Here is a 16,663-nt window from a genome sequence, read left to right on the forward strand (position 1 = left end):
GAACATACTTCAAGGCGTTGAGCCTGAAGCCTTAGAGGAGCACAGAGTTAAGGAGGGAATCTAAGTTGATAATTAAACTGAGGAATTACAGTAGCATATAGGCAGTATTTATATCTACGGAGCGGCGCATCGGTGCGGAACGCCAGACTAACTACTAGGAGCTATACGAGTAGTACCTGCAGGGTAAAGTAAAAGACAATAAGGAGGGACTAGAACGAAAGGGTATGTGTAGCGAGAAAGAACAATAAGGAGAGATTACAATAAAGGTAGATCTTCGGAATACCGAGCGGCGGAATGGAGGCCCGAGGCATGGACTTGACAGTATTGGTACATCCATACCGAGAAGGCCTTGTTGTCAGCATTTGCTGCCCTGAGTCAGATCTTGCTAGGCAAGCGGGAATGGGAATACAAACAATTCAGCGCATACATACATAGTGAGAAGTCTGAAAAATCCTGTCGGCTGTCCATACCCCACGAACAGTGTTGAGAGGTGTTGAGATAGCAGTCAGTCTCTCTGCCTTCCATTCATTCTACAGATAAATTGCTACCTTATGTTGAATTTGTATCAATTGTCATAGGTACACAATCTATGCAATGTGCCCACTCTTCCAGTCATCTCTACTCCATTGCTCATATGATGATCAAGGCGGGCGGAACTTGAGTTGGCAGGTCTGCCGCTGTCGGCCATCAGCTGGCCATCAGTTCAGCTTTTTTTCCGACCCGCCTCTGGTTTTGCAATTTGCTGTAATCTAGATTAGTATAGTAGACAAGAGACTTCCAGACTACTGTGCTCCATGTCATTTTTCTGAGGATCATGATTTGAAGTACATAGCTGGAATTTGGAATTACCTAAAGGTTCGGCAATGACCTCATTCATACGGTGTATCCCGAATTGATATATATAGTAACTGTTGCCTATATATGGGCGTGGGAGGTGGGACAAGGGCCAACATACATTCTACGAGACATTTTTGTAAAGAGCCTTACCTAAAGGTTCGGCAATAATGTGCTTGGGACTAAACATGTGACGGTGACGTGAGCGATAACATGTGGGAAAATGATAAGATAAGATAGTTTGGAAGTTCTCGCGCACGTACCCATTACCAGAACAGAAGCCTTTTGTTGTTGTCGACGACGGCGGAATGGGCGGTTCGACAAATTCCCTTGACTCCCTCTCTTCACCATCGCCTTCTCCTCCTCCATCTTTAAGCAGAGCTGAAGGCTCTGTCTTGGTATCAGCGTCTACGAAGCCAAAGTCTGCAGAGCCAGCCGCAGGTCTCGATTCTGACTCTGAGCTCTCTGAGCTAACAGAAGAAGAACAGGACGAAAAACAAAAACACAAACAGAAGCAGAAAAAGTCTGAAGTCAGTTCTCTCAGTCCAGGTGCTGCTCGTTCTTCTTCCAGTAATCGAAGAGGCACAGCGTCTACTATGAGAGGCGGCCCGCGTCGAGGAGGAAGAAAGAAACGAAGCACACTTGTACCTGCCCCGATGTGGGGCTGGGCTATGTACGGCTCCGAGCAGGATACGGAGAATCATAATGTTGGTGGTGAGGAAATTGAAGGAAACGACGGGAAAGAAGCCGTACACATACCACACAACCACATATCCGCTCCAAATCCCCTTGATGTTCTCACATCTGCTGCACTGAGCGCAGAAAACCCTGAACAAGCCTTTGCTCGGCTCAAATCGGACAGTCAAGAGACTGAAGAAGAGGAAGAAAAACTGATTGATGTATCCGAGGTGAAGGGTGTCACTGTTCCTGCCGATGGTGACATCGATATGGCAGACTTAGTGACTATCAATCGCTCAACGGTTGTTGCTAATGGAATCGCTTCCCCGCGTGCTTCAACTCCGGACTCTATCGCCTCCTCACGACCTTCGCCTCCGAACAATGTTCCCCAGGTTGCATACGCTTCGACTTCGAGGATACCAACTGGAGCTTCAACAACAGAAGACGAAGATGACAATACAGACATCGAAGAAAATGAGATAGAACCCGACGAGCAGCATAAGTCCATCCTCACTGCTAAATCACGGTCTAAGCCAAACCTCCGAATCGACGCGTCCGCTCAGCTACCTTCTCATATCCCGTTTAACTCTGTTGATACCCCTCCCTCTTCATTTCCTCCTAACACCACTGTATCTGATAAATCTCCGATTACACCATCAACCACTACTGCTACAGCGACGAATTCGAAGGCGAAGGCTTCTCGTGGTGGTCGAGGTAGAGGGCGAGGTCGAGGGCGTGCTCGTACTCGAGGTATGAGGGTTGCTGTTCCTCTAGAGGCCGACAGGCCTCCCGCTTTGGGCATCGACGAAGTGGGCACACTCGGCGTCAATATCGAGATTCCTCCCAGCAAAGAGGACGCTATGGACATTGAGGTTAACGTTGATGATGCTCCCGCGCGGAATTTCAAATCCAAACTTACCAAGGTGGCCGCCTTCAAGGACGAGACCTTAGAGCCAGAAGAGGGCACATCCCTCGCAGATGTAAGCAAGGTCATGTTAGATCCCGACCCTGACCCTTCAGATAAATCCGATGCGGAACCTGAACCTGATGTCGAAGTCGACGTCGAGCCGGACGTCGATGCTCCCTCTGATGTCTCTGACGGCGAAGACGAAAAGGAAGATGATGATGATGAGGGCGAGGGTGAAGATGAGAAAGATGATGCGGACGAGTTGGAGGTAGACGAGGTTCAGGATGATGATAAGGAAGATGATGATAAAGACGACGAAGACAAAGACGATGAAGACAAAGAAGTCTCGGACAAAGAGGATGTGGAGAAGGATATTGACGATGACGATCGTTCAGAAATAAACCTCGAGGATGAAGAGGAGGAATCCGATCTTCAACCTGCACATCGAGTTGAAGCTCTTGACATGCTTGCCATCGTTGAGCTCAAGTTTGCTTTGCTAAGAGAGAAATTGTATATAGAGAAGATGGAAGAATTAGCTTGGGAAGAATCCTTGGTAGCAAGTGGTATGCGATTACTTTCCGTCCCCGTCTTGAGATCTCACATACTTTAGGTGAACATCCGGAACTAATCTTTATACAAAGCGAGCTTTTGTCGCGTAAAAACAAGCGCTTAGAACTATCGGAACGCAAGTGTACATTTGAAATAGCAAACATAACCAAACGCAGGAAGATTGATGAAGACGCGACTTGGAGTTCGTGGAAGGTATACATGCCTTCCCTACATTTTTTTTACTGTCACTCATCCCCTTATAGCATCAAAGAGACGAACTACAAACAGATATGATTGCAGAAAATAATCGTAAACGCCGAAAATTGGAACGAGAACGACGGGCTGTTGATAGGCCTCAAACCGGTGAATGCCATTGTTTGCTTCTTCTCATCTTTTCATTGAATATTGATAACCGCAATGCAGCTCGTAGAATACCTTTTCCTCCAAGTTTCGACTTCCTTCCGCCCGCGCCTACCCTTCGCCAGATCGTTGACTCGTTCCCTTTCGCCAACTCTGATCGGATCATACGCAATCATCGGCATAAATCGCTGCGCAAAACCCAAAGCAGCAAGTCGCAGATCCAACAAAACCACTTTCATAGGATCTTGCATGGAATCAACACACACGCTACCCCCGGGTTGACTGTGGCATATCCTGAGCTTTCCACTCTTTCCTCATCGGAATCGCAGGGGGATCTAGAGAACTTGCTTAGTATGACAGGAGCTAGGAGATCAGGGCCAGGTTCCACACAGACGAATACAATGGGTATGGGAATGAACATGAGCGTTGGCAACAATGGCCTGAACATGGATATGAATATCAACCTGCCGATCTACGAGCAAGGGGTACACGGTCCTCCTGTTGGTCTTGGACATGTCTACACGCCGGGATCGGGAACTTATAATGTGTCTAATCCCATGCGAGAGCGATTAGGTCCAGGATCGTCCTCCTTAAGCCATGTCCCCGGACCAGCCAGGCGGATTGTCTCAGGCCCCGGGACATTGTCCGGTTCTTCTTTATCTTCCCAGTCCACTGTGGGGATGGGTCATGTGCACGAACCTCCATTCGTTGTGGGTGGTCTTCCGCCCCCGATGGGAAGTGGAGGTGGTAGTGAGTCGCTTCTCCCTTCGTTTGGTCCCAGCAGATCTATGGGAGGTGTGGGCCCCCGGTCAGGATCTACTGCAGGGCTGAGGTCGGGGTCGGCTGGCGGCGGAGTAGATAGGGAGAGGGAAATCCGTTCTGTGCCGAGCGGAAGCGGAGGAAGTGGCGGACGATCTTCTTTTCACAATGGTCAATCTCAACACTTATTCTCTGATCCTTCTACCACCACTAACGGCGCTTTCCCTGAATCTGAGCATCAGCGGGACGGGGATGTCGTCGTTCCTTCTTCCGCCTCTTCTTCTGTTCATGGCATTCACGGTAGACAAGTTTCTTCCTCAACCCATTTTGGCCCTCCTGGGCCTGGAATCGGAGGCGGAGGCCCCCCTCCTGCATCGAGTCCACAGAAAAGATCAATATCACCCATCGGACCCAGTGTTGGCATCGGACTAAACAGTATCAAAGGCAATGGGCAATGGATGGGTCCAGGTATGGGCATGGGTGGTTTTGGGACTGGTCATCGGTGGGAAGCAGAAGAACATGAGCGCGAACTAGAGAGAACGGAGCACACAGATGCCGGAGATATCAGGGGTCAAGAACGGGATAGAGACCGTGAACGTGATAGAGACCGGGACAGGGAGAGAGACCAACATATTGCTCACCAACATCGACACATTCAGCAAGAACAGCAACATGCTCGACCGCAATCAGCTGGTGCTCTCAATACTCCCTCTCATGTACATTCATATCCTGATCAAGCTCCGCATCATCACCATCACGTCCGTCCGCATCACCATCACATCGTCCACCATCATGGTCCTTCTTCCGTAGGTAACAATACTTCTCTTACTGTCGTCCGTGGTCCGTCAGTCAGCCCGCGAATGAGAAGAGGGGAGATGCTTTTAGAGCGAGAACGGGAGAATGGGAATAGGCCTCCACGTACAATCGTTCATCGTCATCCTCCAACGGAAGTCGTCAACCTCACCTCTTCTAAATTAACCCCCGTCGGACACTCAACATCTCAGTTCTCTTCTAACCGTATCCCAGATGATTCGCCTCTCGAATATCATGAACGACAACGTGATGGTAGAAGAATGAACGGTGGCCGGCCTTCTTCTGGATCTGGACAGAGGCTCCTAGATGAACGAGAAAGAGAAAGAGACAGGGATAACAGAGACAGGGATCGTGACAGGAATCAAGCTAGCACCATGCCATTCGTATCAGGTCTCAACTTCCAAGCACAAACCAACGGTATTGCGATCTCCTCGTCTGCATCGTCTTCTCGTCCCCCTTCATGGAATACAATAGATCGTGATGATCCCTACAGGCCTAGTTCGTCAATCTCTCATACCAATCTTGTAATCGATCATTAATTATTTTCACAGATTCAATGCATCCTTCTTCGAGTCGCCGCCCGTCCTCCTCCAATGCATCTTCATCAAGTCCCATTCATACACACGGGTCAATCCTTCCCGGACCATCATTAACTGCAACATCATCGACGATATCTCCACCCCGAACAAGGGCTTTACCGCCTCGTGCCGCCAGCCCAGCCGTGGCTGCGGCAAATGATACCGGCCCTTTAGGTCCAGCGGAGTCGCGAATACATTCCCCACCACCATACCGAGAGCGTTCCCCACTTCCGACGTCACAAATTCAGACCAATCCTAGTCATAATGCCATTACAAAGGTCCCACCAAGTTCATCACCTCCACCTACTAATACATTGGTATCCCATGTGCTCCCGACGAATATTGGAACATTACTTCCTCCTAGCCCTCTACCTACATCGACCTCAGCAAGTGCTTCGAGTTTTGGACCCTCGAACATCGACAAAAACAGTGCCTTTGTGAAAAATATAAACGCTACTGTTACATCACCGCTGTTCATTTCGCCTCCGAACCCGAGTATCAGTAATCGAACAACTGACGCTTCTCTGGGCCCTTCAACGCCGAAGCGGATGGCCATGGAGCAGATGGAAGATGGACATTCCTAGTTATATTTCATCTGTAATTGCCTGGATTATTCGTTTGTTTAACAGATTTTTCTTCTTGCTCCTTTATAGTACTACAGTTGCTATCAGCCTCATACTCCTTGAAGGTTTTCCTCGGCCCTACATAAATATGTTAAAATACTTGGGCTTTGAATGTCTATAACAATATAATTCCCTATGTTGTTGACTCGTCAGTTTGACCTCACTCGGCGCCTAAAGCTTATCGAAGCTTATCGCTCTCAATCGCCAATGTCACACCATTATCATTGCATTTTATGCCATTGCAATCCTACTCCATCTATTTCTCCTAGTATGGACTTTGGGATCTTCATTTGTCGTTTATTTCAGTCTTTGAGTCTCAACCTTTCGCATGGCCCGAATATCTGCAAATAGGACATTTCCAGAGAAGGGCTCACTGCTTCCTACAAATTTATCTGTTTCTGCATGGCCTTCCCGTCGTCGGTCGATGGCTGCGCGACTTCTGAAACCCATCGCTGTCGCATGTGCAGGATTGCTTTCTACAATCACTCTTCTGTTCATCACCGTCAAGGTCGATTCGGATAATACACTGAAATCTCAAGACTTGATCTCTAGCCTTTGCCCACAAGCAGAAGTCCTGGTTCCCCACATCAATCATGAGTTATGGTCTGCAGTTGGAGAAGGGATGAGCACGAACGACTTCAAAATTATTGCGATTGACTGGCTTTCTGGAGCAGTTCAGATTGAGTGAGTGATCCTTGTGTTTCATAAAACCTTTGCCTTTCATTGAGCTATAGAACCGAAACGTACGATGATTTGGGACCGGTGGGTGAAGATCCTCGTTGGGAAAATCGGTTACTATTCCATGAATATTTGGAGAATACCTTCCCGCTTGTGTGAGTGAATCTATGCCAATTACGATTGTGCACTTAGATCATTTCTGGTTAGCCATTCTGCTCTCAAGCTCGAACGGATCAACACGTATGGCCTGTTATATACTTGGCAAGGATCCAACGTCTCATTAAAGCCTTCACTTCTCATGGCGCATTTTGGTGCGGTGTCACGTCTACCCATTCCTTATGATTTTAACCACGCTCGTAAGATGTCGTTCCTGTTAATTCTGATACCCTCTCAGAGTGGGCGTATCCCCCTTATTCGGGACACTTCGATGGTGATGATTGATTGCAAATGTTGAAATTCAACTCCTAATATTCTCATTCATACTCAGGTAAACTCATATGGGGTCGAGGCTCGAATGACGACAAGAGTGGATTGATTAGTACGATGTGAGTGCGTGTTCTGAAAACCTACAGATACATATTTTCACTCTAGTGATAGTGGTGCCATCGAGGTTCTCCTACGTCATGGGTTTCAGCCAACCCGCACTTTCGTGATTGCGTTTGGATTTGACGAAGAAGGCGCATCAGGAAACACTGAACCGGCTATATTGCCCTGGGCAAGAGTACAATAGCCAATATTGTCCCCCTGCCAAGCTCCATAGTATTGGTAGCACTATATAGTTCACGTAGCAACCCTGCAACTACTATGTATGATATTGTATCACTACGTACTTCACTAAGGTGATCAAGTAGACTTACATAGCTTCAGTAATTTTGATGATCTTCTCCGTTGCTTTTGCCTAATATTCCATAGCATGTGTAGACTGCATTATATATATTATTTAGTTATGATTTAACAATGTTGAACCAATTCAAGAAGAATAAACTATATTCAATGACTTTAACTACGGTACTGACAGTATGTATGTAGACATCAACTTGAAATCACTGTAAAATAATTCATGGTCAACACAAAATTGAAGACAACGCATACTGTATGATCGGACTTAAAAGAAAAAGAAGAAAAAACCAAGGCCCGGCATATTCACGTGGCACTATACAGGTGCTGAGAAATATTTTCCCGCGGTTTTCCAAGTGATCAACGCGCGAAGAAAATACAAAATCCGTCGTTCTCCCCTTCTCTCTTCCTTTCTCCTCCATTTTGTGGTCCATTGGCGTTGGCCTTGTCCACTGTCCACATACTCCTTTTGTCATATTCGTGTTATGTTTCGTTATCTTTCCCTTTACACCTGCCTTCAGCGACTGGTTACTAGGCAGCAACTACGTGGCAATGAGCAGTGGAATGGTAGCAGTTGCATTCGGAAACAGGTAAGCAATTTTATCTTATCTGCCAACCAATTCTTACCCACTTTATTTGACAGGAATTGTGTGAACAGGGCAATCATGGTGCAACTGATACTGGTACGTGTATGTTGTGTTCATGTCAGAATTCCTCTGATTATTATTTTTGTTTAGGCTCTGCTTACTTGCGCTCCAACCAGGGCAAATTATTTATCTCATATACTAGCTAGACTAGCTATCACAAATCAGACTTGTCTAATATCTATCTTGGTTTCTGCTTATTTACGCTGCTTGTACGAAAATAGTAACATATGTATGCTGTGAAAATATACTATTGCATTCCTTCTTTCTTGGAGTAATTGATTTCGGTGTGAATAATTTTTGTTTTTTTTGTGTAGTTGTAGCTTGAACTATGTAGTACCTATACCCTATGTTGCATAAATAGATTTGTAGGCTAAGTAGGCAAGCATTAGACTATTTGTGCTATGTGAGCTATGTAGCACTTGGTGGTAACTACTATTGCTACTATAGTGATACAGGTTAGGGGACTTGTATATGAGACTATAATCATGATCGAGTCTATATAGTGATACATAGAAAATTCCGTGTTTCCTGATGCGGAGGGCTCCATGTTTGTGAATGCTTCATTTTTGCTTTGTATGCTAATGACCGTGATCACAGGGTGCAAAAGAACTGGCTGACGCGATGTTAAATCGGTATGGCCAAAATTCTTTTGCCTTTATCATTGATGAGGGTGGTACGGAGATTTTTCTTCCTACACTTGAGAAACTGAGGCTAAAGAAGCCAATGGCCTGATCCAAATGTGCAGGGGGGTTCTCGGAGCAATTTGGCACTGTTATTGCGACACCAGGAATTGCCGAAAAGGGCTCTATGAATGCAAATATATACTTAGCTGCACCGGGTGGGCATTCAAGTACCCCTCCAGAACACACTGTAAGTACAAGCTTATTATAAATACATCTATCTTGATTTACACGTTACACAGAGTATTGGCATTCTTTCCGCACTATTGGTTCAACTCGAGAATCATCCGTTCGAAGTTCATATTGTACACTAATCGATTATCTCAAGAGGCTACCAGCGATCTCTGAAGCTCATTTTTAGGAACGCGGAACATCCAGCTATGAGTTGTTGCAATGCTTCGCTGAGCATGGCGCCACAATTCCTTCTACTCTACGTGATGCCATAAAGGATTCGGCGAATTCTGATGACGCCCTGCAGCAAGTTGAAAATATCCTTTTCAAAGATCCGTGGTTCAAAAGCTTGATCGGAACCACACAAGCTGTCGACGTAATTCGTGGGGGAGTCAAGTCTAATGCACTGCCTGAACAAGCTTGGGCTATCGTGAATCATCGCATTGCTACAACTAGGTTGGCTGCAGTTGTCATTGTTATGCGCTCTCTTGGGGAAACAACTAATACTCATTAAAATTTGCAGCTCAGTGAATGCCACAACAAAGCACGACATTGATCTCTTCTTGCCACTTGCCATAGAGTTTGGCCTGGAGTTTTCGGTTTTTGGAGAAATATTATATGTTCCGGATGCTGAAATGAAAGGAAATCTGAAATTTACGACCTCCGTTGGGCTGGAACCTGCACCTATTACACCGATTAATTCTGCCCAGTATCAATTGTTATCTGGAACCATCAAAGCTACGTACAATGCGCATCGTGCTTTGCAAGGCAATAATATTGTCGTAGGTCCGGGCATGCCTACGGGAAACACAGGTAAATTTCTAATCTGCGTTTAAGTTAGTGTATTATAATGACCAGACAATACTTAGATACGAAGTATTATTGGTCATTGTCCGAGCACATTTTCCGATACAAACACCACAATGGAGGAAGCTCAAACAACCCTCTGTCAGGGGCTCATACCGTGAATGAATGTGTGATAGCCTTTTTCTTCTTCAGCATATTCTCATTTGACTCGAAATCAGCTTTCAGTGTGGACTCTCTCCTGGAGACCATTCGGTTTTTTGTGACCCTCATTTTGAATGCTGACGAGTCAAACGAGTTTTGAAGGATCTCTTCAGTTATGTAGTGTAAGTATTCCCTTCGTGCACTTTGTTGTTTATGCTGCGTAGTAGTGCTTCTCTGGTAACTTTGGAGCAGAAAGGAGCAGAATTCTCGGAGCAATCACAATAGTTACAGGTCACATTAATTTGGCGCTATGTAGGTCTCGAGAGACCATGGAGAGAGACTATGTAGTGTGCACTGTGAATATGCATTATCAGCCCCCAACTCTTTGAAAGGAACGTTGCAATGCAAATCGAAGAAATACTCCCGGGGGCCGGCACGCGAAAGCGGTTCGGACCGAGATCCTTGACCACGTAAACCCAATGTGTTTTCCAAGTTACCATCTGTTATATTACCGTCTCGTCACCGTCGCTTGCGATGGCAATCATTGCCTCTTCGTCGTCTTCTCATCCAACTTCCCCAACGCTCAGCGAACTCAAGCAATTAAAAAATCGAATTATTGGAACCCCTTCAGCAAAACATCGACTCGCAAAAGACCATGCAATGATGAGGATGCTTGTTGAGACTACGATGGATGTAATGGCTGCAGACGACGTGCGGACAGAAGCGGCTCAAATTCTGGGGTCACTTGCATCTCTTGGAGGACACACAGCTGATGCGACAGTATTGGCCGCGTTGATCGAAGAAGATGCATTGAGGTGCTGTTTGTCTGCATTGTCAACCACGATAACTACACAAGTGAAATTGAGGGTGGCACTGGCCCGTGCATTGAGCGGGATATCTGGTGACTTGGCCGAACTTGTAGGGCCTCCGCAATGGGGTTTTGGTACACTTGAAGCGCAATCGCTCACTGGAGCAGCAGTACAGACACTGGAATGGTTCTTTGGCTCAGAAGCAATGGACATCTGGATCCCAATGCTGTCTGGTGTGGAGGCAGGTGTTGTTGCCGGCATGATTGGAAATGTGGTCCGGACGCAGCCAGTGAGAGAACGACTTTGTGCTTGGCGGAACGCTGGTGAAAGGGAGAAGAAGGAGCGGCGAGGTTGGGAGGCAACGAGACCATCCGCATCTAGCGGTCATGTCCTTCGCATCCTCCTAGAGCTTACTGGTAGGAAGGAGACGCTTGGAAATGCATTGTTTGCTCTGGCTGCCCTGGCAAAGGATAATCCTGCAGTAGCGAACGAGCTGCCTCTGCAGGATATCGTCAATCACGCGAAATCCTGTGTTGGCGAGATTCAGCTGTCTGCGTGTCTCTGTGCGACCTACATTCTTAGAACGTCGTCGAGCCCGTCACCAGCAGTTGATGCAATTCTAAGCGTCCTTATGGCCATTATTGTAAACGGAACAACTCACTCAGCCAAAGCTGCCTTCATTCTATCTCAACTTTTGACAGATTCTCCAGTGTATGCCCAACTTGCTTTCGACCGCGGAGCTTTGCGCATCCTGCTTACTACTTTGCGGAGGCTGACCCCCCCGTGTACATCCCTTCCACCGCTTCCTCCCTTAAATCCCCCTACATCTGCATTGTTCGCAGGTCCTGAATGGGAATCGTGGCTCGAACACGACCTTGATCAGCCCAAAGCTGATATTCGTCTGCGAGAAGCAACTCTATTGTCTTTGGCTAGTATATCTCTGTTCTCAAATGATATTCGAAGAGCACTGGCCGAGGACGAGGACGAAACCCAATCAATTGATAGTAATGATACGTCTCAGCTCCATAGCTCTCCTTCCTCTTCACACCAATCTCAATCGTCTCTCTCACTCATTCTTGCTGCCCTTCTGTCCCCACATACATCTCTGCGATGTGCCGCCTGCCATGTTGTTCGTGCTCTGACCCGCAGCGTTGCCGTAATTCGCACGAACTTTGTCGACTCTGGCTTGGGCTGGATCGTTTTCGCCGCTTTCATGGGTTGGCCGCAGGCTCGCCCTAGGACGGCTTTAGGTACAAGCGGTTCGGAAGAGGAGGATATCCGTGTTGTAGCCTCTGCTCTTCGCGCGGTCTGTAATGCTGTTTGTGAATTCAGTCCACTCAAATCAATCTACATTGAGCATGGGTTGCTCCCTAGGCTGGCTGAATTCATACACTCTGATCATCTGGATGCAGACTTTGATTATCCTGACGCCGAATCTGATGTTGATACAGAGGATAGTCTTCGGTTCAATTCACTTTGGGCGGTAAAGAATCTTGTCAGGAAATCAGGGCCCGCCACTAAGCGGCAAGTAATCAGTGTTCTAGGCTGGCATCGGCAAAAATCTACTGCATATCCTGAGACAGCGTCGAAAAGGAGCAAGCTTGACGAGTAAGAAGGCAAAACCTTCTTTCCTCTGAATTTGTACTAACTTATTGCTAGTCTTTTGAGTTCACATTCGGCAAAGATTCTCGAACAAGTCCTCAACATTCTTCGCAATCTAGCCGAGGACGAAGACGGGATTTCCATTGTTTTTAATGAGCTGGATATTCGGAATCCGTTCAATTTTCCTACATCACCTTCACCAACATCATCTACGGGCTTTCTCCTTCTTTCCCGCCTTACCTCAATCCTCAATCAAACTTCCTCCCCCTCTCACTCATCTCATCCCGGTTCTCTATCGCATTCTCCCTACTCTTCATCCCAGGATGTTCTTATTCAATCCACATCCTTGCTTGCAAATCTCGTCAACTCTTCAGACGTTAACCATCATCGTATGATTCTTACCTGTCCTGGGATGGCGCATGCCTTACGCCGAGTACTAGCCGAACAAGGGCCAGAAGTCAGGAGACCAGTAATTAGAATTGTACTAGAGATGGTAAAGGTTGACTTGAGTGCTTCGGTGACAAGTGCAGCCGCCATCGCGGAAGAGCTTGGTCCTCTCAAAGATGGGGAAGAATCAGGAACAAATACAAGTGCAATTCAAGAGGGAAATGACGAGGAAGCCAGCGGCGCAGATACCATGGAAATTGGATACGGGACAACTCCTTTCGGTTCGAGTGTAATAACAGATATTTCATTAAACCCATCCTCGGCCGGAGCAGGGCGAACGCGTGGTCACAGTCGCAACCAAGGTCTCACAGGCGCACGTAAAATTCTAAGTGACGCCGGTTTCGTTGGTACTCTACGTCGAATAGTTGATCAGCATCATTATCATCCTTCATTGACGCATCCTCATTCACACGGACATCCTCCTCATCCTCATGCGTCTGTTGCTGCTGCGTCCAGCGGGCTTGGACACACTGGTTCTGGAATCGGGGCTCATAGTCACCCTCATGCCCATGCCCACGGAAACTTCGGTTTATCCTCCCCCAATTCCGTCTTGTTGGATAGTCCTGGTATAGGCGCAGGCGCTCGTGCAGGTGGGGTGAGTGTCGGGAGTCTGATTGTAGGAAATGGTATTGTTGGTAACGCCGGAAGAGAGGATCGTGAAGATCTGGAGACAGCGCGAACAGCGCTGGATTGGCTGGAGCGTGGGGATATGTATATGTATGTGAATTCATATGCAAGGAGCACTAGTCGTAGTGGCGGCGGTACAGGAAGCAGTGTTAGTACTGGGGATAGTGCTGATGTGTCTGATCATTGACTTGGCATCAAAAGAAATTCTGAGCGGTTGGCGTTGAATTGAAAAGAGCATGGACTCAGGATTGTGGCAAATAATTATTTGTACAAATGACATTTGATTTCCAAGTATTTTTTGTACACATTATGTATCCAAATGCAAACATTGACTGTCCCCCTCCAGGGAGATCCACCTTGCTTGCATGAATTTCAGCCCATAAATTTGCATCTAGATACATTTCTTGAAGACATAGCAGGAAAAAGGTAAACAAGAGTGCTATGGTTAAAGGAATGTGTACAAAAAGGGAATGAGAAAGTGGCTAAGATGTAAGAGGAAGCTATGAGAATGATAGAAATAGTGAAGCCTAGTAAATATGTGGAAGCAAAAACTCGGGACCAGTGAAGGCATCGAAGCCCTGACTGAGTTTCTGAAAGAAAGCGGTGCCTTCACTGTGACAGGCAAACCGCGGTCCAAGTGTACGGAGATCAACTACATGCCACTAGGGATTTGGGAGGATTTAAACGCCATGTCTCGAGGGATGGAAGAGGAAGACATAACTCAGGAAGCAGATTGGAGAGACGAGATAGTTGACTCCAGCGATTCGGAAGCCGAGACGTGACCCTGAGCCAAACTGCGACTTCATTTTTATTTTCATTCTACAAGATGTGCACAAATGTGCAGTCGAGCACAGCACACTCTACCGCGACACCTACACAATACACTACAATATGACCCATAGCTACACCCACACTTGCAGACTCATCACCATGACCCAGAACCAAGTAACGGAGGCAGGCGACAAACTGTATTCATTGGGTCGCCGCGGCTCCCCGCGCCTTAGTACCATAGTCTTACTTGCTTGCGGTTAATAAAGAGTATAAAAAAAAATAAAAATGTGGAAGCAAAAACCGACGACACGTAATAAATTTGTTTTTTTGGAATCGGCAAATGTACAACATTCATGCTTTCATTTGTATACCATATGATGTTAGATTGATAACGAGAATCCAACTCGCGCTTCAACTGACTGCAGCTCAAAGCTTCTTAGCATTTACATCACTGATAGTCTTCCCCATCGCTTTAGCCCGTTTGCGAAGCATATTCGCAGACTTGGGACCACGAATACCACCTCCCCAAACACGACGCTGTTCTTCGTATTTGTCCGTGCTAGTAAAAGGTAATCCACTTCATTTCAACATATCATATCATAGAATCTTGAGGCACTCACAAGTTTGCTTTTGCAGCGCTGATGAGTGTGGCCAGCTCCCTTTGATCTTCACTCTTGACCTCGTTAATCGCTACAACTGCCGCTGTTTTCTTATGCACCAGCGTCCCCAAACGCGCTTTGCCCTTGACTATAACATATGGTACACCCATCTTGCGACAAAGGGCGGGCAGGTAGACGACCAGTTCAATCGGGTCAACGTCGTGCGCGATGGCAACGAGGGACGCTTTTTTGGCCTCTACAAGGGCAACGACGTGATTGAGGCCATATTTGACCAAATGAGGTTTCTTAGTCTCCTATAAAGAGGGGTGAGTATCTACGTCAACGAAATAGCAGGACATTCAATGTTATACATACATCTTTGGTGGGCTCCTTCCCATCCTTGATCTCTGCAGCTCTTTTGGTCAATCTCTCTCTTTTTTCTACCTTTGTCTCAGGGCGATACTTGTTAAACAGCTTGAATAATTGGGTAGCAGTATTCTTGTCGAGTGTGTGACTAAATTGAGCTATGCCGGGAGGGACCTTCGAGGGAAAGTCAGGATCAGCCTTATAGGGATATTTAATAACAGGAGAAAAAAAACAATTGACCTTAAGTCGCTGATTAAGAATCACTTTCTGTCTCTGGAAGCGAACGTATTCAGGCCACTTGACGAAGCGGGTAAGATCAGTTGGAGGCCGGATGTCCTGCCCTGTAATCAGGATACAGTGAGGTGTAGCACCAACGAAAACGAATGGAACTGTAAGCACCAATAGCAAAATTCTTCGCAGAAGCCTCGAACATCGGATTCTTCGTTTTACCCGCCTTCCCCTTCGACAGAGGAGCAGCAGCAGGCTTTTTTCCGGTTTTTTTGGGCGCCTGGGATTATTGGTAGAGTAATATAAAGGTGTCAGCATGAGAACTTGAATGGAGGAGGGGATCTTTTACTCGCCATTCTTGTGTCGCTGGGATTCGAATGTTACATATACAGAGTAGAAATCACAGATTAGCAAGAAGCGAAGCTGCAGAGTAGCCGTAAGAACAACGGAACACAGCTCACTTTGTAACTTGCGGGATGCGGGGAAATGCGGGGTACTGCCTAGTTGTACGTGTAGGGCATTCCTTGCGTTCGTGCGAACTGGTACTGCATAGTTTCAGGTAAGTTTGGTCCTTGATTGCCTGGCTACTTGGAGGAATTCATTCATCACGATGGTTCGATGGTCACAAGCCTTCGCAAGCCCGTATATAAGGATACTGGTGATCATTAGTGAATCTGTTCACGAACTGAATGAAAATAGAGTAAGATGAAGCCCGAGTCTCGCGTCATGATCAAATTCCAGTCTCGGAATTGGGCGCATGTTGCGCTGCCTTTCTCTATCGGGTCGTGGATGAGTGAACTTAATTGAAGGGAAAGCCCGCGGGCCGGTAGAACGCACCTGTGATTTTCACATGACCTTGCAAGTTGTGCAACTACGTAATTTCTCAACGCTCCAAAGGTCCGTATGACGATGTAATGACGAGTACTCCCAGCGTTCATCTGTGCTATGACGAAATGGAGTCCAAAACAATATATAACATGGAAAACACTACTCATGACTGGGGGTAAGGCCGCAAGCGGCAAGGGCCGAACATCTAAGTACTACTATATCCAATATACACTTATATAACAGGCCACTACCAATCTGCTGAATATTGAGATGTACTTATACACAAACAGTATACTCACTTTGTAGTGCCCTGTAAGGCAATGG

At 46.7% G+C, this 16,663-nt stretch overlaps 5 protein-coding genes across 5 annotated transcripts; 4 read left to right on the top strand and 1 right to left on the bottom strand.

The window, feature by feature from the left end:
* Positions 1–1,086: 1,086 nt before the first annotated feature.
* Positions 1,087–4,897, top strand: C8R40DRAFT_1262023 (uncharacterized protein; the record flags this gene model as incomplete). Its single annotated transcript, XM_046233842.1, has 5 exons — positions 1,087–2,982; positions 3,030–3,181; positions 3,232–3,331; positions 3,392–4,803; positions 4,826–4,897. Exons 1-5 carry the CDS (start codon positions 1,143–1,145, stop codon positions 4,895–4,897), a joined length of 3,576 nt encoding a protein of 1,191 aa, XP_046091394.1. The 5' UTR covers positions 1,087–1,142.
* A 334-nt stretch (positions 4,898–5,231) lies between these two features.
* On the top strand, positions 5,232–6,237 carry C8R40DRAFT_1079641 (uncharacterized protein). Its single transcript, XM_046227053.1, has 2 exons — positions 5,232–5,398; positions 5,452–6,237. Exons 1-2 carry the CDS (start codon positions 5,275–5,277, stop codon positions 6,060–6,062), a joined length of 735 nt encoding a protein of 244 aa, XP_046091395.1. The 5' UTR covers positions 5,232–5,274; the 3' UTR covers positions 6,063–6,237.
* A 288-nt stretch (positions 6,238–6,525) lies between these two features.
* On the top strand, positions 6,526–10,222 carry C8R40DRAFT_1034105 (carboxypeptidase S; the record flags this gene model as incomplete). Its single annotated transcript, XM_046223397.1, has 13 exons — positions 6,526–6,785; positions 6,836–6,934; positions 6,987–7,090; positions 7,141–7,209; positions 7,267–7,324; positions 7,377–7,500; positions 8,861–8,936; positions 9,009–9,133; positions 9,186–9,248; positions 9,305–9,570; positions 9,638–9,927; positions 9,984–10,088; positions 10,140–10,222. 13 exons carry the CDS (start codon positions 6,526–6,528, stop codon positions 10,220–10,222), a joined length of 1,722 nt encoding a protein of 573 aa, XP_046091396.1.
* Positions 10,223–10,491: 269 nt separating this feature from the next.
* C8R40DRAFT_1079649 (armadillo-type protein) lies at positions 10,492–13,902 on the top strand. Its single transcript, XM_046227054.1, has 2 exons — positions 10,492–12,479; positions 12,531–13,902. Exons 1-2 carry the CDS (start codon positions 10,597–10,599, stop codon positions 13,732–13,734), a joined length of 3,087 nt encoding a protein of 1,028 aa, XP_046091397.1. The 5' UTR covers positions 10,492–10,596; the 3' UTR covers positions 13,735–13,902.
* A 717-nt stretch (positions 13,903–14,619) lies between these two features.
* Positions 14,620–16,299, bottom strand: C8R40DRAFT_1079655 (50S ribosomal protein L30e-like protein). The gene is made up of 7 exons (XM_046227055.1): positions 15,973–16,299; positions 15,865–15,877; positions 15,683–15,791; positions 15,524–15,624; positions 15,293–15,457; positions 14,939–15,231; positions 14,620–14,877 (listed from the first exon to the last, which is right to left on the bottom strand). Exons 2-7 carry the CDS (start codon positions 15,865–15,867, stop codon positions 14,745–14,747), a joined length of 804 nt encoding a protein of 267 aa, XP_046091398.1. The 5' UTR covers positions 15,868–15,877; positions 15,973–16,299; the 3' UTR covers positions 14,620–14,744.
* Between the last annotated feature and the right edge of the window lie 364 nt (positions 16,300–16,663).

The sequence above is a fragment of the Lentinula edodes genome (genome assembly GCF_021015755.1).
Source record: "Lentinula edodes strain Le(Bin) 0899 ss11 chromosome Unknown C8R40scaffold_2, whole genome shotgun sequence".
Classification (NCBI taxonomy): domain Eukaryota; kingdom Fungi; phylum Basidiomycota; class Agaricomycetes; order Agaricales; family Omphalotaceae; genus Lentinula; species Lentinula edodes.